The 20,639-nt window shown below is 42.4% G+C and overlaps 1 protein-coding gene across 2 annotated transcripts in view; it reads left to right on the plus strand.

Moving 5' to 3' along the window:
* Positions 1 to 20,639, plus strand: part of BACH1 (BTB domain and CNC homolog 1) — a 590,796-nt gene that overhangs the window by 151,402 nt on the left and 418,755 nt on the right. For both annotated transcript variants that reach the window (XM_044072741.1, XM_044072742.1), the window contains exon 2: positions 4,003 to 4,250. In XM_044072741.1, coding sequence (XP_043928676.1) covers positions 4,017 to 4,250 — 234 coding nt within the window. In that variant the 5' untranslated portion in view covers positions 4,003 to 4,016. The remainder of the gene's footprint in view (positions 1 to 4,002; positions 4,251 to 20,639) is intronic.

Consider the following 20,639-nt stretch of genomic DNA (forward strand, 5'->3'; position numbering starts at 1 on the left):
TTGGACAAATTCTCCACAAGGACTTCCCACAAACAAGCTTGGAAGTGGATGCCCTGTCCTTCACCTGGAAAAAACTTATCAGTTTATGCCTTTCCACCTCTGCCTCTCCTCTCCAAGGTACTACTAAAGATCAAACAGGACAAACCAAGGACAGTACTGATTGCACCAGACTGGCCATGCCAACACTGGTACCCCCGCTTGCGCAGTGTCACCATGGCACCCGCCTCAGACTCCTGCTCTGCTGTCTCAGCTGAAGGGCCAGATTCTGCACCCACAGCTTCAAACCCTGAACTTGGCAGCCTAGCTAATTACCTGATCTCACCATTCCCATCCCTCAGTAAGCAAGTGATGGATGTCATTCTGGAGGCAAGGAGGCCTAATACTAGAAAATCCCCAGCCCAGTGACTTCTGTTGTCTATACCTCTGTTCTTGTTTACTATGCTTAAAGCTTTCTGGTGTATTTGCTTTATGTTGGTGTAACCTTGTGTATAATTGTTTCCCCTTATGGGGGGCACCTGACATTTGGGGTAAGAAAAACTGATAAAATGGCGTCGGCTACATGCTTTATACCCCTGACTAGCTGATGTCGTGGAAGATGAGACCGCAACCGACGCAGGAACCAAGACTGTGATAATCAGGCCAACTGAGGGCTACTGCAAGCAGATAACCCAAATGTGATGACTGCAACAGTGAATATACTCTAACTTCTACATTTATGGTAAGTGTACACAACTGTACTTTCTCTGCATTACCCTTTGAGTGGCCTACTGCATCATGAGTGTTTACCAAATTCCTTGCTCTTGTAATGTCACTGAAGGACTCTTGGCATTCGCATCCTTTCTTACTTGTAGAACTTGCCGATCTGTATCCAGGTGTTTGAAATTGCTATAGATGGCTTTGACCTTTCTCTCCTATCTAGTGTTCAAGTTGAACCTTTGGACGTCATGCCTAATATCCTCTCAAAGACTAGCCATCCTGGAGTGATTGGCTCCATCAAAAGAATGGCCTTTCTTTCCAAAGGTAGGGTCCTGTTTTACCAGATGTTTCAGGAATTTTCCAGGAGGATCTTCACCTCACCAAGAGAATTCCTAACCTGCAAATTTTAGAATTTATGCTGTCAATGTTGCTCATGATACCACTGTCTCTTCTCCGCATGTGGAATATTCAGTGATATATCCGTAACTGAACCCAGCACCTACATTCCCTGGCATCTGAGTTACTAGTGCTGCCCTTCATCAGATGAGAGTTAAAGTGGTGGAGAACACAGTTGAGTATCAGTCCAAATCTTTGCTTCATCCTGTCTGCTTCAGTCTCTAGACAGATTCATCTAACTTTGCTTGGGGAGCTATCTCAATGGGTGTGCAAGTGCAAGCTCCTTGGGAGGCTCAAGGACTCATGGTAGCACATCTGTATCAAGGAAATATCGGCATTAATCCATGCCTTGAAAGTCCGCCACCACCTATGGTCTCTTAGTACTCTTCTGGTTGTTATGGACAAAGCCACAATGATGTGGTACCTCAACAGACAAGGGGGTACAAGGTTATACCCTCTGTGGCAATTGGCAGTGATAGCCTGGGAGTTGGCTGTACAGGATTCTCTGACTTTTTGGGTATCCTATGTCCCATCAGAGCAAAATGTTGTGGATTCCAGACTGAGCAGATACTGGGCAGACCCACACGAGTGGTTCTCAAGATGGTATTCCAGGATCTAGTCCAGATGTGGAGAATGCCTCAAATAGATCTGTTCACCTCCTTTCAAAACAGACAGTTGGAGAAATTCTGTTCCAGACATCCTTGCAGCTGTGCTTAGAGACAGATGCATTCTTGTTCCCTTGGAAGTGAATGTTCCTGTATGCATTTCCACCCTTTCCACTGGTTCACAAGGTACTCCTGAAGGTTCAGAAGGAAATAACAAAGATTGTGGTAAACCACTATTGACCCAGCAGTCTTTGTTCTCCTTTGTAATGATATTGGCCAAGGGCAATTGTCACAGACTTCATCACAAGTTGCTCACGCATCCTCAGAGGCAACTGGTACACTCCAGTTTGCAGCAACTATGACTAACAGGCTGATGATTCAGTCTTGACTCCATTTAGGCACTAGTGTCATGAAGGTGTGCCACAGGTGTGTTAAAGAAGGCCAGAAAACCTGCTACTAGAAGATCTTATGTTTTACAAATGGATGAGGCATTCTTAGGGATGCCTAAATGGGAACAGAGGGACCCTTGGTTGTAGTTTTGGTGTAATGGTTAAGGTGTTTACCTCAGTCACAAGGTACAGGGTTTGATTCTCACTGTTAAAAGAAATTGGCTAGACTTAAAATGGCTCACAAGGGTAGTTAGCCTAGTACTTACCTATGAACCTGCTGAGGTTAACATCTCTTTGGTCTTGAAATTTTTGTGTGAGCTACTTCAGAATGGCTTATTGTATGCATCCATTAAGGTGCATTTAGTAGTCATCTTTTCTTGTCTGCCAGTGGATCCCTTCTTTTTTTCTGTTTTGGTAAAATGGTTCATGAAAGGAGTATTGCGTATGAGATCCCCTTGCAAGCAAATTTCTCCTACATAGGATCTACATTCTGGAAATTTGACCTTACCACATTTGGAATCCACTGCTCAGTTTGATTTGAGGTTTGTAACATAGAAAACCTGTTTTGCTTATTGCTCTGGCATCTGCTAGGTGACTCTGTAAGCTGCAAGCTGTCATGGTGGGGGACAGTCTTACCTGATCTTCTGCAGGGGTAAGTTTGTGTTGCACATTATTCCTTCTTTCATGCTAAAAATGGTCTTAGAATTTACCCTCAATCTGTTAGCCTCCCTGTGTTCTTCCCAGGATGCAAGACTAAGGAGAGAAGATACTTCATACCTTCATTATGCATCAGCATCTCGGGTACTTCCTTGACAGAACTAAAACCCTTCAGGAAGGCTGAAATGCTTTGCATTTCCTACACAGGGGCAAGGAAAGGTCACCATGTTGCTAAGCAATCCATTGCACGTTGGTTGTCCTCTAGTTTTGTTTTTGTTGCACCAGTCTTGCCAAGACGAATTCAAGCAAGGTGTAGGGACATTCCATCAGGGCCTTTTCCTCTTCAGTAGCCTATCAGAAAGGAGTGAATAAGTATTCTAGAGTCAGCAAATTGGTCCTCGTGCCATACCTTTACAAAGCAGTACAAGCTGGAAGTCTTTTCTAGATACAGAGTAGGCCTTGCTAGGGACTGTTTTCCAGGGTTTCTGGTCCCTTATTCTTCTCCCAGGTTATGTAAGTTTTGAGAATCTAAGCGTATGTCAGTAAGGCAATGTGTTTGTTGAACATAGTACAGTTGTCTTAAGTCCTACTTGGCTGTAACAGTTAATGTTTGTTTGTAGAACCATGCCTTACTTGAGTACCCATATACTATCCCCTTTTTTGGACGTACATAATGCCATCGAGTTATGCTCCTTGGCCCTTTGTGTGTTTTTTGGTTTGGAATAGTAGTTGATAGCAAACTTGCATTTTCATCTTCTCGTCCTTGAAAACTGAAAGGATCCTCTCTGTGGATCTGAATGGCAACCCCATTACACTCTGATTGATCCATCACACTCTCCGACAGGCAAGGGGAGGAGCTCTGATCTTTGGTAGACTGCCTGAGATGGAGCCAGCTGGGCACTACTCTCCATATGCCAGTAATGCATTTTGCTCTACGAACATCAACTGTTACAGGCAAGTAGGACTTGCATAACTGTACTTGCTTGGCCACCATTTCTTGCTAAATTCCCAAGTGTTATTCACCATGTATTTCACTGTTCATGTATTTGAATACTAATGTTGCATTCTATTCACATTAGAGTTTAGTACTAATATTTCTGAACTTTTTTTTGAAAATTAAAGTTTTGCTTTGCAATACTTTTGCTACATTTATTTGTCTTGGATACTTACTTTTTCCATGCTTATTTGGAAATGTCAGGTTGATTATACTTTTTTATTATAGTGTGCGATGTTAATTAGTTTACTTTATTTGTTTGTAGGTATATGATACACAATGAGTGTAAGTAAAGATGATTTGGATTATGTATACAAGTCATCTCTTCACAGCAGCAGCATCTTGCATCACCTCAACAGTCAAAGAAATCAGGGTATTCTTTGTGATGTGACGTTGGTTGTAGAAGACACCAACTTTCGGGCTCATCGGGCTGTTCTTGTAGCATGTAGCGATTATTTCTTAACAAGGATTTTAGGACAGCCAGATGCTATTACCATCACATTACCTAAAGAGGTGTGTAAACAGTTAAAAGAGTTTTCTCTTCTTTAATGTTGGCTGCATTCTCATTGCTTCAGTCTGTCTGAATGGATTTTTATAATGTGCAGTAGCTGTTAACATTGCAAAGCAGGAATGCATCTGATAATTGCTGATAAATGCTATCAAGAAAAGAACTGCTGTCATGCAGAACATTAGTGTAATAGCAGTTTTTGTTAAGTATGGATAAACTGTCTTAAATATATTGAGTCATATCCCACTCCCACTCCTATAACAATGCCATAAACAGATTATAGGGTAGATGTTTCTGTTCTGTATTTTATTAGTTTGTATTTCTGGATAGTGGAACTTACCGATACCTATTTGGCGACTTGGCAGGTTTAATGAAGAAGAAAGCAGTCACTGTATTAGTAACAGGATTAAAATATTTTCTTTATTAGTATAATGTCAAAATGAGATTTTTTTTTTTTTTTCCCCTAGGTTGAGAGGTTTGTGTGGGTTACTTTGTACTCTTGTTGTTTGAGTGACTAGGTATAGGATTTATTTATTGATATGCATCCATTTGTTCTGTTAGTTATGTACAATGTTTTACGTTGCTTTGCTTTGTTATTTAAAATAAAAAGTCATTTTCCTGATTTCTTTTTGTTCTTCATCTATATTCAATTAATCTCCATTGTGTTCCAACCTCTTCATTTGCCTCCTTTGTAAAGACCGTATTCATTGAAATATAGATTGAAACCCTTATTTTGTCTTTCTGAGCTTGTCTTACCCATCTCTCTGCTTATTCTCCCTGTAGAAACAAATCATGATTACTAGCCTATACTCCATCTGCTCTCAAAAAGGTGCATTGCATTTGTTGTTTATGGTACACTTTCCAAACATCTTTCCAGTTGTCTACCTACATTTGCTCCCCCCCCCACCCAGCTGCTTTCCCATAGGTTATGTTTTTTGAGGACCTTGTTAAGTCTTTATCTTCACTTGATGACTAGGTATTTCAAGGGTTCTGTTTTCTTCTTTCAGCATTTCTCTGCCATATTCCACCAGTCTCTCTCTTTTTCCTTTTTTTCTGTTTTCAGTTATCCTCACCCCCTTCTAAACAAAATTCTGTTATCTCTTTTCCCTCTCACCCTTTGGTGTGCTTTTATTAAAAGGTGTGACTTGGACTATAGTCTTCCTTGTCTGACTGAGATTTATTCCTTTAGTAATTGTGTTTCACTCTCCTTTCATCTTTCTAATGCCATTGTTATTCTTTCCCCCAAACTTGGGCACTCCCCCTACACACACAGTTGCAGCAGTCACTTTGTGCGCATATGGTGGTAGTTTGTTTCTTCCGTCTCCCAATTCCCAATCCCCCCTATCCTTCCTTTCTTTTTACCCCCCCCCCCAGCTCTGACACTGTTTTTTTTTTCTTCCTGTCCTTATTTGCAGCATGTCCTTGCATCCAGTTGCCCTGATAAGGTGAGTTGTGATCATCAGTATAGGTCCACTCCAGTCTCTACTAACACTGTGTTCCTTTATTCCCATCTCTTATTCATATTTATATAACTTCGTCTGCTGCATCACCCATTCAGTGTGCCTTGACATTTTGTCTGCTTTCTTGCCTAAAGCTGTACAGTATTCATGACTTGTACTGAGCATCTCCGTGATTTAGAGTTTCATTTCTATAACATGACATCCTTCTCCAAACATCTGTTGTGTCCTGTCATTTTCATTGTACACACTCCACAAGTAAACATGAATTAAAACATTTAATTTGTCAAGCAGTTAGTAGTTACACCATTTGCAGATATATGGAAGTATATGGGAAGACACAACAGTTTATGAAGACTCCCTGGTTCTACAGGGGTGGGGCAACAGGAATAAAGAAGGCATTCTGGAGTTTTTTTCTGGCAAAAATGGCTTGATGATAACACGTGGTTCAGCAAAAGAGACATTTGCCAGATCACATATGAGTGGCCAGCATGCAACTTGGGTAGTTTTTCTTGTAGTAAAGTAAGAGCATTGGGTTAGAATCAATGATAGCAAAGTCATCCCTAGTGAAACAGATGGCCCACAGCATAAATCAAAGGTTGCTACAGTCAGCTGCAAACAGTGGTCATAGAAGGCTCCAAGGTCAAAAGAGGCTGGAAGCTAACCAAAAAGACCCCGCAAGTTCAAGGAAATACTTGGGGCTCTAGCATCTCAGGAAGAAGAGGAAATAGCTGGGGTTGAAGAAGAATGGCTGCTCCTCAAAACAGCATGTGTGAAGACTGTGGAACAGATATGTAGCCGAGCCAGGTACGGATATAAGGTACAAAAGGAAAGCTGGTGGTGGAATACAGAAGTTCAAGAAGTCATCAAAAGAAAGTGGGAGTGCAAGAAGAGTGGGAGACATAAAAGTGGACCAGGCTAGGAAAGAATACTGGTTGGCTAACATTGAGGCTGAGAGAGAAATTGCAGTAGCAAAGAACAAGGGATCAGAGGCACTATACAGTAGATGGCACAGAGAAGCTCTAGCAGGTTGCAAGTTAAAGGCAGAAAGATAAAAAAAATTGCCACTTCATAAGGGATACCAGCAACAACCTGCTCACCAGTCACCAGGGCATCAAAGGCAGATGGAAGGAGCACTTCCAGTAGCTTCTGAATAAAGAATGCTTAACTGAAGCTGTACTGCCTCAGACACAGCCTATGATGAAACGAGGAGGAGCTCACCCTAGAAGAAGTAAGAACAGCATTAAGGAAAATTAAGTCAGGGGAAGAAGCTGAGGTCGCAGCAGATAAGCTCAAGATGTTGGGTGAGATGGGGGAGAAATGGCTCCTGAGGGTACTTACAGCAGTGTGGAGAGAGAGGCATATCCCTGATGGGAGAATAAGCATATTAGTACCAATGTTCAGGAACAAAGGGCCCATTCGCAGCTGTGTACAGTATAGTGGTATCCAACTCCTGTCACACTGCAGGAAAGTCCTGGAGACTGTGATAAATGAATACTCAGAGAAGTAGAAAGTAAGATGGGAGATGAACATTTCAGATTCAGATCAGTCAGTAACACAACTAACCCAATGTTTGCCATGAGACAGATAGTTGAGAAGAAGCTAGAGATGAGGAAAGAGTCCAGCTGGGTATTCCTAGACGTGAAGAATGCATATGACATGATCCCAAGAAACCTGATTTAGGCAGTCCTAAGGGGGCTTGAAATCCCATAAACATTGTTAGAATTAGTCTAGGCCACGTACAAAGACCCATTTACCCAAGTGCAAACAGTATACAGTCTCACACAGGTTCCCAGTGGGATTAGGCATGAATCAAGTTTCATCTCTGATCCCACTGCTGTTCATAGTGGTGATGGACTACATTAGCAGATAAGTTGGGGGGGGGGGGGGTAGATCAACATGTTGTATGCAAATGAATTGGTATTAGAAACGGATTCTGAGCAAGAACATTGGTAAAGGAATGGAATACAAAACATGGATGAAACTGAGTTAATGTAAGACAGTTGTATAGGGGAAATCAGAATAAGCTGAGAATTGAGATAGAAGGGAAAGTAGTGGAACAGGTTAACAGCTTCAAGTATTTGGGAAGGGTTGTTGAGGAGAAAGGAAGTCTGAATGAGGAGAGTCGGGGGGGGGGGGTTGCAGCCAAATGTCGCAGAGTATCATGGGTCGTGTATGACAGAAAAAATGCCAAAGAAGCAGAAAAGTAACGTGTACAAAACAGTGGTGCAGCCAGTACTACTGTATGGTACAAAAACCTGGGCAGTAAAGAGAGAGCAGTTGAGGAAGGCAAAGGTGATATAGGTGAAGTGCCTAAGATGGCTGGTAGGATGCACACTGTGGGACAGATGAAGAAAGGAGGACATAAGAGCAGAAGTCAGACTAGCTCCATTTGCAGAAAAGGTCAAAGAGAACAGATTATGGTGCTTCCGACGTGTATGCAGAAAAGCATAAAACAGTCTGGTGAAGATTTGGGGCAGACAGGAAGAAGGCAAGAGGAAATGAGGGTGCCCAGCAAAGAGGTGGATGAACTGTGTGAGAGAAGTCTTGTGGCAATCAGAAATGAGTGACGAAAAAGGTAAGAGAGTGGCATTGAATCTTGAGGTGTGGCAGTAGTTGACATTGACACCCTGACCCCATGTAGGAAATGGCAAAAAAGGGTTGATGATGATTAGTAGGTACACCATTTCTTACATGTCATTGTGTTTTTTTTTTCATTTCCTGCATTTTTGGTTATGTTTTGTATTTTGAAACAACTCTAATGTGAGTAATAGACAAGCCATGTACCATTCATTCTTTGTCATCTTTTTATGTTATTTTCTTGTAGCATATTTTATGGTCCCCCTTTTCTTTCAGTTCATTACCTAAGTGAGTGGTATTGTGGGTTCATATCTGTATTCCAGTATCTGGTTTAAACCTCCTTTATAGTTTTGTCGTCAGAGTTCTGTTGAACTGGCTTTCTGCTTAGGCTCTCTGGTTGATCCAGCTGTTAAGTTCCTAAAGTTTCTCCTTACTTGCAGCACTAATTTGATGTATTCATCTTTTTTGAAAAAGCACCCTCCATAGCCTGCATTGATTGTACCTTGTCAATTCGATAGCACTTCCTTTTATCTTTTCATTGTTTTCATAATGTATTACCCTGTCATAATCTCTTCTCACCCTGTTCATCTGCTTTGTCTCCCTAAGTAGTAGTGTCTACCCACCATTTACTTTAATAACATGTTATGCTTGGCACACGCACCTTAGAAATGTAATTTGCCTTTAATTCAGAATCCTGCACATCCCATGTCCATTCCTCCTCCTCAACCTTAGTGTACTCTTTGTGGCTTGCTGTACTCGTACTATTTCTTTTCTTTCGTGATATTAGTGGGCTGTTCTTGTCCTCAGTGTTTGTCATAATGTTTGTTCTATTAATATATTTCTTTCCTTTTTGTTGTCCATCGTCTGTTATCATTGCTGCTGTTTATCTTTTTAAATGTCCCCAAATTGTTATGTTGTCTCACTATTATGCTACTCCTCTTGCATTCCATTTTCTGAGTCAAATAGTTCAGTGACCCAAAAGGTTAAGAGATTTGTATTCCATTAGACTGATATGATAATTGATCTCAATCTTCTCATGGAATGTTTAATGATTTTGAAAGAATGTTAGTTATGCTATAACATCACTGCAAACATTTTGATGTGCAGGAACACTAAAGCTTGCAGCAGTGCTAAATCTGAGGGTGCTGCATCTTGGGGAAGGGAGTAGTTTGTCATTCTGTGGTTCAGCATCCTTGGAGTTGGTATATAGTTTCAGTGGAGGGAGAACAGGGTGGACTTGCCCACATGTTTAATTGATTTTGATGTGACATTATTTTTTTCAGTGTTAGTGAACATGGTCTTTATGCATTTAATGTACTGACATGAAATTTGTAATTTAACATGGTATTGTTTGGCTGCCCTTCATTGTTGCATCTCTTGGGTTCCTTACGGCAAGGTCTATCCTGCATTACTGTGGTTCCATGACTCTGTAAGCACTTCACCACTGGATTCGTGTATTAGTGTTTGTGTCTTCAATTCTTGCACGTCAGACTACTCTTTGGTATTAGTTTTACATCACTTCTACCATACCACTAAAAGTGGTTACATTGTACTCCTTTTGCTGTATCTACTTTGAATTATATTACACAGGTTATTATTCACTTTACCCGAGTTCCTTGGCTGTCTGATTTGCTGCCAGTTTTGCGGAGATCATTTGATTGGGTGTTCATGTCCTTTGATCCTGCCACTCTGTATTTTCAGTCTCTGGACTCTGTTAGTGGTCTGCTTATTTTCAACAGCCATCTTTTATTGGGCAGTAAAGTTACTCTCTTCTGATATTGCATATATAATTCTGCAGGTCCCTGCATTGGAAACTGAGGATTACTGAAAAAAATTAAGCCTGCTCACATGATCTTTCAGTTCTTGATGACTTTTAGCAGTGGGACCTCATCAGTGTTTTTTCACCTTGCAAGCAAGGGGGCAGAATAACTGGGTAAGAGCTTTGTCATTGTCCTGCCTCTGTTAATCAACATTGGATATTACTTGGTTATGTAGGCTGTAGGACAAAATTAATACATGCTTCACTCATCCCCCTCTCATGAGTGGTCTTCTACCTCATGTATTCTAGCTCTGTAAAGATCAAAATCTCAGGGGATGTGTAGGGGTTTTGGAAGTGTCTGTGCAAATAAATTACATGTTCTGAATCTGGAGTGTGTTTGAGTAAAATTTGTGTTATTACTATGAGACCTCGTTTCTGGCATGTCAGCTGTCTTTCTAAATCTCCAACTTCTGTTTTTCAAGGCTATGGCTTCTGTCTAAGCGAGCCGAGGTGTTTACCTATGCATCATACACAATGCATTAGGCAAGTTTAACTTTGCCTCTGACATTTTGAATGTTGCTGTCTTGCCGCCACTGTCCTCCACAACTGTTTATAAGAAGTTAGTTTTTTCGTATATCAGAACAGTCGTTACCATTTTCTTGTTTTATTTTGGTGTCTTTAAATAATGTTGTTGCTAGTCAGATCAGAACATTATTCAAACCCACAAGTTTTTCATAATTGTTTAACTTGAGAAACCCATCTCGTAAACTTAAAATCCAAGGGTGTATTATCCCTTTCCCAGTTAAGAATATATATCTGCATACAGGAGGTATTAATATATATCTGCATACAGGAGGTATTAGATTACTTGCCGGTATTTTTTTCTGTTAGTATTCACAACAGATGATAGTGTGCCACTGTTTTTTTTTTTTTTTTTTTTTTCCCATAGTAATTAGTTAGATTGTACAGCCCAGTAGATGAGTTAATAATGAGTGAAATTCGTGTTATTACTATCATATTTTTGCTGAGCTTAAGTGAGATTTAGGTGGGGGGATGATGTTGACTGCTTTTTCTTGCTTTAAATGTTTTGCATTGAGGTTCTAGCATAACTATTGTACCTTCAAAATCATTGTACATTCCCTGGAGTATAAACTGAGGCCATTCAGTGCATCTGTTGTTAAGTCACTATATGACATTCAAACAGTCTAAAATGAACCTGCTTTTAGTAAAAACTCTTGATGTACAAAAAATTTTCAAACTAAATGCTGTAAAGTCTACTATCACTTTGGTAGACAGCCCTCGCATGTCATAACATCTAGACAACACACCTCTATAAAATAAAAAATGTAGCTAGGGACTTGGATACTTAAGTTGATAGCTCCCTCTCTTGACCATTGTATGACGGTTGTCAGACAGTCCTTTTGTTTAGCCAAGCTAAATGCCAAAAGAATATAAAGATCTAAAGAGGTAATCTCTTCTTTATACCCAGCACTGATCAGGCAAATTTTGGAGTATGTTGCCTGCTTTGGGATATATCTCGGTAAACATGTCAGACAGTTAGACCCCCCCCCCCCAACCAAAGGTTTCTAACACAAAAATATCACAGGCCTTAAAGTCTGTGAGCTTCCAAGAGTGGCAGTAACCACTATCCCTTTATTCAGTGTCTTCTCAACTTTTGTGGGGAGATGTCTATGCTTATGGAACCATTAGAGACCTGTTTGTGTTGGACCTCCTGTTTCTCCAAGTTGAGTATGCCCACCAGTACTAGAAACAAGGACCTAAATATTCATCTATAGATAAAAGAAACATGATAGAGGGATATGTTTATAGCATAGTTCCTCATAAACTTCCCTTGCATATTAAGCAGTTATGACTCACTCACTCATTAACCCTCTTTTTCCCATTTTGTGCATGGAGTCAGGGCGTTGTCAACTGTCTCCATCTCTCTCTATTCAGTGCAACTCTCCTGCCTTCAACACACTTGCCTAACTGTCGCAGGTCTTCCTTTTGCTAGATTTCCTTATTTTGTATTGCCTTCTTCCTGTCTCTCCCAAATATTCTTCACCAGATTGTCTTCTGTTTTTCAGCACATATTCCCAAACCACCCTTTGACCTTTTCTTCAATTGAAGCTACTTTGGCTTCTGTTCTTACATCTTCATTTGTCCCAGAGTGTGCATCCTACCACCCATTCTGGGCACTTCATCTCCACTTTTAACTTCTTCAATTGTTCTGCCTTTATTGCCCAGATGTTCTTAGTGTTTCACTGTTGCAGTCATTACATTTGGGTAATCTGCTTGCAGGTTGCCGTCAGTCGGCCTGATTAACAAAGTCTTGGGTCCTGCGTCTGTTGCTGTCCCTTCTTCCATGACGTCAGGTCATCGGGAGTATAAAACATGCAGCCGATGCCATTACATCAGTCTTTCTTTCCGTGTGGTGCCCGAAGCAGAAGCAGTTTGCAAGTGCCGGTCGGCCAACTCCTGAAATTTTCGTTTTCGAGTCTCAGAACTGAAGTCTTCAACTGAACGCGAAGTACCCCGTTGGGGAAACATTTTCTTGCTCCTTCCTGATGTCGGTAAAAGTTAATTGCATTACTTGTGGAAAGCAAATACCTCAAAGATTTTCATTCGTACTGTATTCCTTGCCTAGGCCCTGACCACGACGTACCTTGTTGTCGGTTTTGTGCTTTATTTAATCAGCGCACTATCAGTCGTCTGTATATTTTTACCTCTAAATATTTTGGTTCTCTGTTTAATTATCCAGAAATGTCATCAGGAAGCCATCCGACTACCAGAGTTCTGAAAAAATGCAAAGATAAAGACAGGCAGGCCGCCGAGGTCCAAAACTGCCAACAAGGCTTCTCCTAAGCCAGTCGCCAGTTCGCTGTGAGCTGGTGCCAGTGAGGTGCTTTTGCAGCCCCTGATACCCGTTATTTCTGATTCGCAGGCCTCTACTGAGACCCATTCGGAGTCTGGTATGCCATGAGATACTTCATCTATGGAACCCCCGCAGATGTCTCTACCTTGGATGGGTCTGGAGCTCCTGTGCAGGCACCGGCTTCTGAGGGTGTATTCAGGCCTACGGACTTGCATATTAAATCGACGCCTCCTTCTTTAATGAGGCCTAAATCTCGATCCATGTCTAAAAAACCGATGCCCAGGCCACATGCTCAGGCCTCTATGCCTAAACAAAAAATGATAAAATTGGCTGAAGATCTAATAACTCTAATCAGGGGTAGTCAACCCCCACTCTGAGGCCTAGGGCTGAGCTTGATTATGAATCTTCTGATCAGGATTCTGTTTATTCTGATTCTTCTGATGACCTGGATTTGTCCTTGCCTACTTGTGAGGATTCTGATGCAGAGGACTCTTATTCCCTCTGCTTCCCCTCATGAGGATTTTTCTTTTGGGGAAACCTTACATACTCTGAGGGAGCATTTTCACTGGAAAAGCCAGGAATTTTCTGATTCAAAAAAGAGGCTTAGGGATTTCCTTCTCCTACCTCAGCATAGACCTTTGGCTATTCCTCCTGTATTAGACATGGTTGATGCTTTCTCAAAATCCAGTTTGGCTTCTGATTCCCTACCTCCTGCTCCCAGTAAACCAGACAGATACTACAGGGTCCCCGAGTCCCATAAGTTCCTTTTCAAAAATCCTATTGCAGATCCAGAGACTATTTCACAGGGGTCCAAGGGCATTAAGGCTTCTACTGCTAAAAATCCTACCCCTTCTGATAGAGACTCTAGGGCGCTGGATAGATGGGGTAAAAAGGTTTATACTTCAGCAACCTTGGCAATTAGAGCTTTAAACTGCCAATTTCATATGTTAAAATATCAGCAACATGTTATTGGACTTCTTAAACAGAAAATGATGCGATTCAAGACTGTGTGGAAAATAAAGACTTACAGGATTTAATGCATTATGCTGAACAAGTTGGAAAACATACTTTGCAATGTGGTTTTGATTCTTTAGGGGCCTCTTGCAGGGCTGCTGTTACTGGGTCTGTGCTTGGAAAGCATGTTTGGCTTAAGGAGCAATCTTTGCCTTATGTTAAAGCTAAGTTGTTGGATGCTCCTTTAAATCAGGACCGCCTGTTTGGCAACAAGGCTGAAGAAGTTCTTAAAAAGATGGAAGATAAAGCTAAATCTATGCAAACTTAAAGATTTTTTACAAGTTCAGCCTCCTAGATTTAGTAGACACTGGCCTTCTAAGAATTGGTCCTTTCCAGCCCCTTCCAGGTCTTCTCAAGCCAAACCCAGACACAGCAAAAACTTCAGGTTTCAGTCCCAGCGGGTACACAGAACTAAGCATTGGGGGCCTCCACTTCCAAATCTGGGAATAATAAGACTCCCCCCTATGGTAAACTGTCTCAATGACTTCCTTTTAAAATTTCCAAGCACTTATCAACTGACTGCCCCTTTGGGGGGAAAGATTGCTCTTTATGCAAAGAATTGGGAGCTCATCACCCAGGACAAATGGGTTTTAAGTATAGTGTCCCAGGGATACAGATTTCACTTCCACACATTGCCAACACCAATTGGGTGGCCGGACCTACCCCCAAATCAGTGGGCAGAGGCCCAAAAACAAGTGCTTTCTCTCTTAAGCATGGGGGCTATTCAACTGGTACCAGAAGAGGAAAAGGGGCAAGGTTTCTACTCTAGACTTTTCCTGGTACCCAGAAAAGACAATTCATGGCATCCTATCCTGGACCTGTCTACTCTTAAACATTTTTCTGGAGATTCCAAAGTTCAAGATGCTGACTCTTCAGTTACTTCCTATGCTAGGCAAAGACACCTGGTTGGCAACACTAGATCTAAAAGAAGCATACCTGCACATCCCAATCAGGGAATCTTGCAGAAAATGCCTATGCTTCAAAAGCAGGCTACGCTTCAAAAGCAGGCTACACGCACTATCAGATGTTCATCGTGTTATACTGCTGCAGTCATCACACTTGGGGTTATCCTGCTGTCAGGCAGTCCTGCAGTCGGCTGAATCCCAAAGTCTTGGTCCGGCGTTGGTTGTCGTCGCTTCTTCCCTGACATCAGTGCAACAGGGGGATAAAAGAGGCAGCCAACGCCATTTTCTTAAGTCTTTCTTGCCGTGCGGTGCCCGAAGCAGAAGCAGTTCGCAAGTGCTGGTCGGCTAGCTCCTGAGATTTTCGAATCGAATTTCAGCCTGAAGTCTTCTCTAAAGCTAAGTACCCCGTTGGGGAAACTTTTCTTGCCTCAGACCGATGTCAGACAAAGTTAATTGCATTTCTTGTGGGAAGCAAATACCTCATAAGGATTTTCATTCTTATTGTATTCCTTGCCTAGGCTCAGACCACGACGTCTCTGGTTGTCGGTTTTGTGCTAGGTTCAACAAACGTACAATCAAGCGTCGGGCAAATTTTGCCCGACCATTATTTTGGCAGAAAATTTAATTATAGCATGTCGGAGCAACCGACATCAGCAATGATTAAAAAACGCAAGGATAAGGACAGGCAACCAAGGCCAAGACCAGATACCGAGGCCTCAGCAAGGCCTGCCCCTGGTTCTCTGGTTTTCAGCGAGGCGCCTACGCCTCTGACTACCGCAGATTTAGAAATTCTGACAGCCTCCCAGACTGAATCAGCTGGGCCTCAGGAGCCGGTTCCATCTCACCTCTCGGACGCCAACCCTGACAGTGATCTGGAGATTTTGGACAGGCCTTCGGTTTTTAAAGGTGTCTTCAAACAGACAACTATCTCTATTAAGTCTTATGCTTAAGATGGCTGAGGATTTAATTACCCTTATCAGGGGTTCACAACCCCCTCCTGACAAAAGGCCTAGACTAGAGGAAGATTATCCTTCCTCTGACCAAGCATCCATTTCCTCAGCTAACTCTGAGGACCAGGATTACTCCTTCCCTCCTTATGAAGACTCAGATGCTGAAGAGTCCATTCCCTCTGTCTCCCCCCCCCCCCCTGAAGACTACTCTTTTGGGGAAACTTTACACACCGTGAGGGAACACTTCCACTGGGAAGGCCAAGATTACTCTGACTCTAAGAAAAGACTCTGTGAGTTTCTTCTTCTCCCACAGCATAGACCCCTTGCAATTCCTCCAGTTTTAGACATTTTGGTTGATGTTTACACCAAATCTAGTCTAAACCCAGATTCCTTACCTCCTGCACCAGCTAAACCAGACAGATACTACCGAGTTCCTGATTCTCAAATTTCTATATAAAAGCCCTGTTGCAGACCCCAAAACCATTTCCCAGGGTCCCAAAGGGGTTAAGGCCTCTACTGCTAAGAATCTACTACCTTCTGAAAGAGATTCCAGAGCATTAGAAAGATGGGGGAAGAAAGTGTATACGTCTGCCACTTTGGCCATGAGGGCCTTAAACTGCCAATTCCACATGCTAAAATACCAGCAGTACTTGATTACACAGTTAAAGCAGAAAATGATCCCTCAGACAGATCAACCTGATTTCAAAGAGATGCAGGATTTGCTGCATGCAGCAGAACAGGTGGGAAAGCATACCTTACAGTGTGGTTTTGATTCATTGGAAGCCTCATGTAGCTGTCACAGGATCTGTAATACGTAGACATGCTTGGCTAAAAGAGCAAGCCTTACCAGAACATGTCAAAGCAAAGTTATTGGATGCTCCATTGCAGAAAGATGTGTTATTTGGTGTCAAAGCAGAGGAAGTTTTAAAGAAAATGGAAGAAAAGGCAAAATCTATGCAGACAGTTAAAGATTTTTTACAGGTACAACCTCCTCGTTTCAGCAGAAACTGGCCATCAAAAAACTGGTCCTTTCCTGCATCAGACAGACCCCAAAGGGGTAGGTACAGACGCCCAAGGGGCAGAGGCCAGCCACAAGGTCCTTTCAGGCCTAGACAATGGCATACAGCAACTCAGAGGTGGAGATGAAAGATCTCAACCCTTCAGGAAACAAATACAATGACTTCCCTCTTCGCCTGCCAAGCAAAGTTGCCCTGGCAGCACCTTTGGGAGGAAAACTGGCTCTATTTCCACAAAATTGGCGCATCATAAAGGACAAATGGGTTCTGGATATTATTACCCGAGGCTACAGATTTCATTTTCACACTTTACCACGGATGAGAGACATGCCAAATCTGCCTCCTAACCAATGGGCAGAGGCACAAAAGCAAATTTCAGCTCTCATGGATATGAAAGCAATTCAAAAGGTACCTACAAAGGAGCAAGGTCAAGGATTTTACTCAAGACTATTTCTAGTACCAAGAAAGGACAAAGCCTGGAGACCCATTTTAGACCTCTCAGTTCTAAACACTTACCTGGAGGTACCCAAATTCAAAATGCTCACACTACAGCAGCTTCTTCCCATGCTGGGCAAGGAGTCTTGGCTGGTAACGTTGGACCTCAGAGGCATACCTGCATGTCCCTATCAGACAAGATTGCAGAAGATACCTCAGATTTTTGGCAGGTACAACGTATTATCAATTCTCTGCATTGCCCTTTGGCTTATCTACTGAAATGCCTGGCATCAGTAATTGCATACTGCAGACAATGAGGAATACAAATTTATCCATATCTGGACGACTGCCTGATCCAAGCGGGCAGCAAGGCCATTCTATTACAGCATCTGGCATTTGTAACAAAGCTGCTAAGTTGCCTAGGGTACACAGTAAACAAAAAGAAGTCAAAGCTAATACCCTCACAAGACATAATATTCCTGGGTGCCAGCTTAAATACAACGGCCCAGATGGCTTTCTCACGCCAGACAAACAAAAACAACTGACTCAATGCTTCAAAAAGATGGCAACTTTTACCCAGCTCACTGCAAGGAAAATCCTGCAGGCATTGGGGTTCGTGGCATCCTGCATTCAACTAGTTCCACATGCAAAGCTGCATATGAGGAAATTACAATGGTACCTGAAAAGTGTATGGACTCAACACAGGCACAGCCTCGAAACAAGTATACCTCTCATTCCTTGCCTTCAAAAAGAGTTCCTATGGTGGTCTCAAGCATGTCAAATAAACAAGGGTCTTCCTTTTGTCTTACCTCCAGCAAACCAAGCTTTGACAACAGATTCTTCAGACTACGCCTGGGGAGCACACATGGCAGGACAGTGCATACAGGGCAAATGGTCCACAAAACAAATGCATCTACACATCAACCAAAAGGAAGATGCTAGCTGTGCAAAATGCACTGACAGCCTTCAAGGACCTCTTGCATCCAGGACAACTACTAAGGACAGACAACACCACAGTTATGTGGTACATAAAACAAACAGGGAGGAACACACTCCTACCCTTTATGCAGACAGGCAATGACCTTGTGGAACACAGCATTGACTTTCCAAGTACAACTGCAAGCACAATTCCTGCCAGGAAAGGAAAACCATATTGGCAGACGAATTAAGCAGAAATTTGGCAGATCCTCACGAGTGGAGACTACACCCACAAGTATTTTCAATAACTCAAAGGTGGGGACGCCCAGACATAGATCTGTTTGCCTCCCCCAACAATTGCCAACTACAGAAATTTTGCACAAGGACTTATCATTCCCTAGCCTGGAAAGTGGACGCCCTATCATTCAGTTGGACAGCATTGACAGTCTATGCCTTCCCACCTCTACCTCTCTTGACCAAGGTATTACTGAAAGTCAGATCAGAGAGACCTCAAATGATCCTCATTGCTCCGGACTGGCCATGTCAGCACTGGTACCTATTACTAAGGACCTTGACTCTCAGCCCTCCATGGATCTTGCCTCAATTCTCACTTCTGTTGACTCAGCAAAACTCTCAGATCCTTCACAGTCAGCTCAGGACTTTAAATTTAGCTGCATGGAGAATACTTTGAATTATCAATCAACACTTCTCTCAAAGGACGTCCTGAATGTCATTTTGTAGGCCAGGAGGCCCAGCACCAGAAAAACTTACTCAGACAAATGGAAAAGATTTTGTGCATGGAACCAGGCTAAAGGCCAAAATCCTTGGAAAGCAAACATTCCTGAAATACTGCAATACTTAACTGAGATGCTGCACAAAGGCCTTTCTTTCTCATCCATTAAGATCCATGCTTCAGCCATTTTAGCTCAATATAATACGGATCCTCCCATATTCTCACACCCTTTACTAAGGCAGTTTCTCAGAGGGGCTAAGAATATAAGACCCCCCCAGAAAACCCCCAACGCCAGCTTGGGACCTCAACTTCGTTTTAGAAAAATTAACACTGCCTCCTTTCGAACCATCCTTCTCAGCAGAACTACAATACTTGTCATGGAAAACAGCTCTGTTGCTGGCTATCACCTCAACACGCAGGGTCTCACAACTACAGGCACTTATGGCAGTGGTGGAACCTTTCATCATTTTCCATCAGGACAGAGTCTCTTTACGAACTAACCCTACCTTTATGCCAAAGGTAGTATCCAGTGTGGCTTTGAATCAGGCCATTCATTTACCCACCTTGTATCCAAACCCCCAGAATAAAGGAGAAAGACTCCTTCACTCTTTGGACATTCACAGACAGCTATGTTACTATTTGGATAAGACAAAGACCTTCAGAAAAACTGACCAACTCTTTGTATCCTATGCTGCAGGTTCACAAGGAAAGGCTATTTCAAAACAGACCATCTCCAAATGGATAGCATATTGTATCTGCTTTTGCTACTCGCACCATGGGAAAGCAGTACCTGTTAATATTAGGTCCCATTCTACCAGGGCTACAGCAACCTCAGCAGCCTTTCTCAGGGGGGTTCCAACCAAGGACATTCTGGAGGCAGCTACTTGGAGTTCAGTGCACACCTTTACCAAGCACTACCACCTTCCATTATACTCAAAAAACCAGAGCTGGTTTTGCCACTCCAGTTCTGCAGGGCATCCCAGCTTCACCTAACCCAGTTTAGTACCAGCTACCCATCCATAGCTTTGGGATTCAACCCAAGTGTGATGACTGCAGCAGTATAACACGATGAACATAGTACAGTTTTGTACCTGCCATAAATGTAGATGTTTGAGTGTATATACTGCTGCAGTCCAGGTTACCCTCCCACCATCCCCTCTACATACCAGGGTGTTGGTTATAACTCCATGTACATCAATCTATTGGATGCATGCCTATATGTTGTATTTGCTAACAGCTAATACTGTTGCTTATCTACCAAGGTATTTTTGCATAGTTATTTGAATTGCCTTCCTAGTTGGGGGCACCTGACATCTGGGGCAAGAAAAACTGAAGAAAATGGCGTCGGCTGCCTCTTTTATCCCCCTGTCGCACTGACGTCAGGGAAGAAGCGATGACAACCGACGCCAGACCAAGACTTTGGGATTCGGCCGACTGCGAGACCGCCTGACGGCAGGATAACCAAGTGTGATGACTGCAGCAGTATGTACACTCTAACATCTACATTTATGGTAGGTACAAAACTGTACTTTCTCTGCACTGCCCTTTGGCTTATCTACTGTGCCCACCTAGCTCCAGTGATTGCTTTTTGCAGGCAAGGAAGTATTCAAATATACCCATATCTGGACAATTGTCTAATTCAGGCAGAAAGCCAGGACATACTTTTGAATCAACTGGCATTTGTAAAAAGGGTTCTAACTTGCCTGGGGTACACCATAAACGAAAAGAAATCACAACTGGTACCATGTCAAC

Source organism: Protopterus annectens, chromosome 5.part0 (genome assembly GCF_019279795.1).
Source record: "Protopterus annectens isolate FY-2018-M chromosome 5.part0, PAN1.0, whole genome shotgun sequence".
Lineage (NCBI taxonomy): Eukaryota > Metazoa > Chordata > Ceratodontiformes > Protopteridae > Protopterus > Protopterus annectens.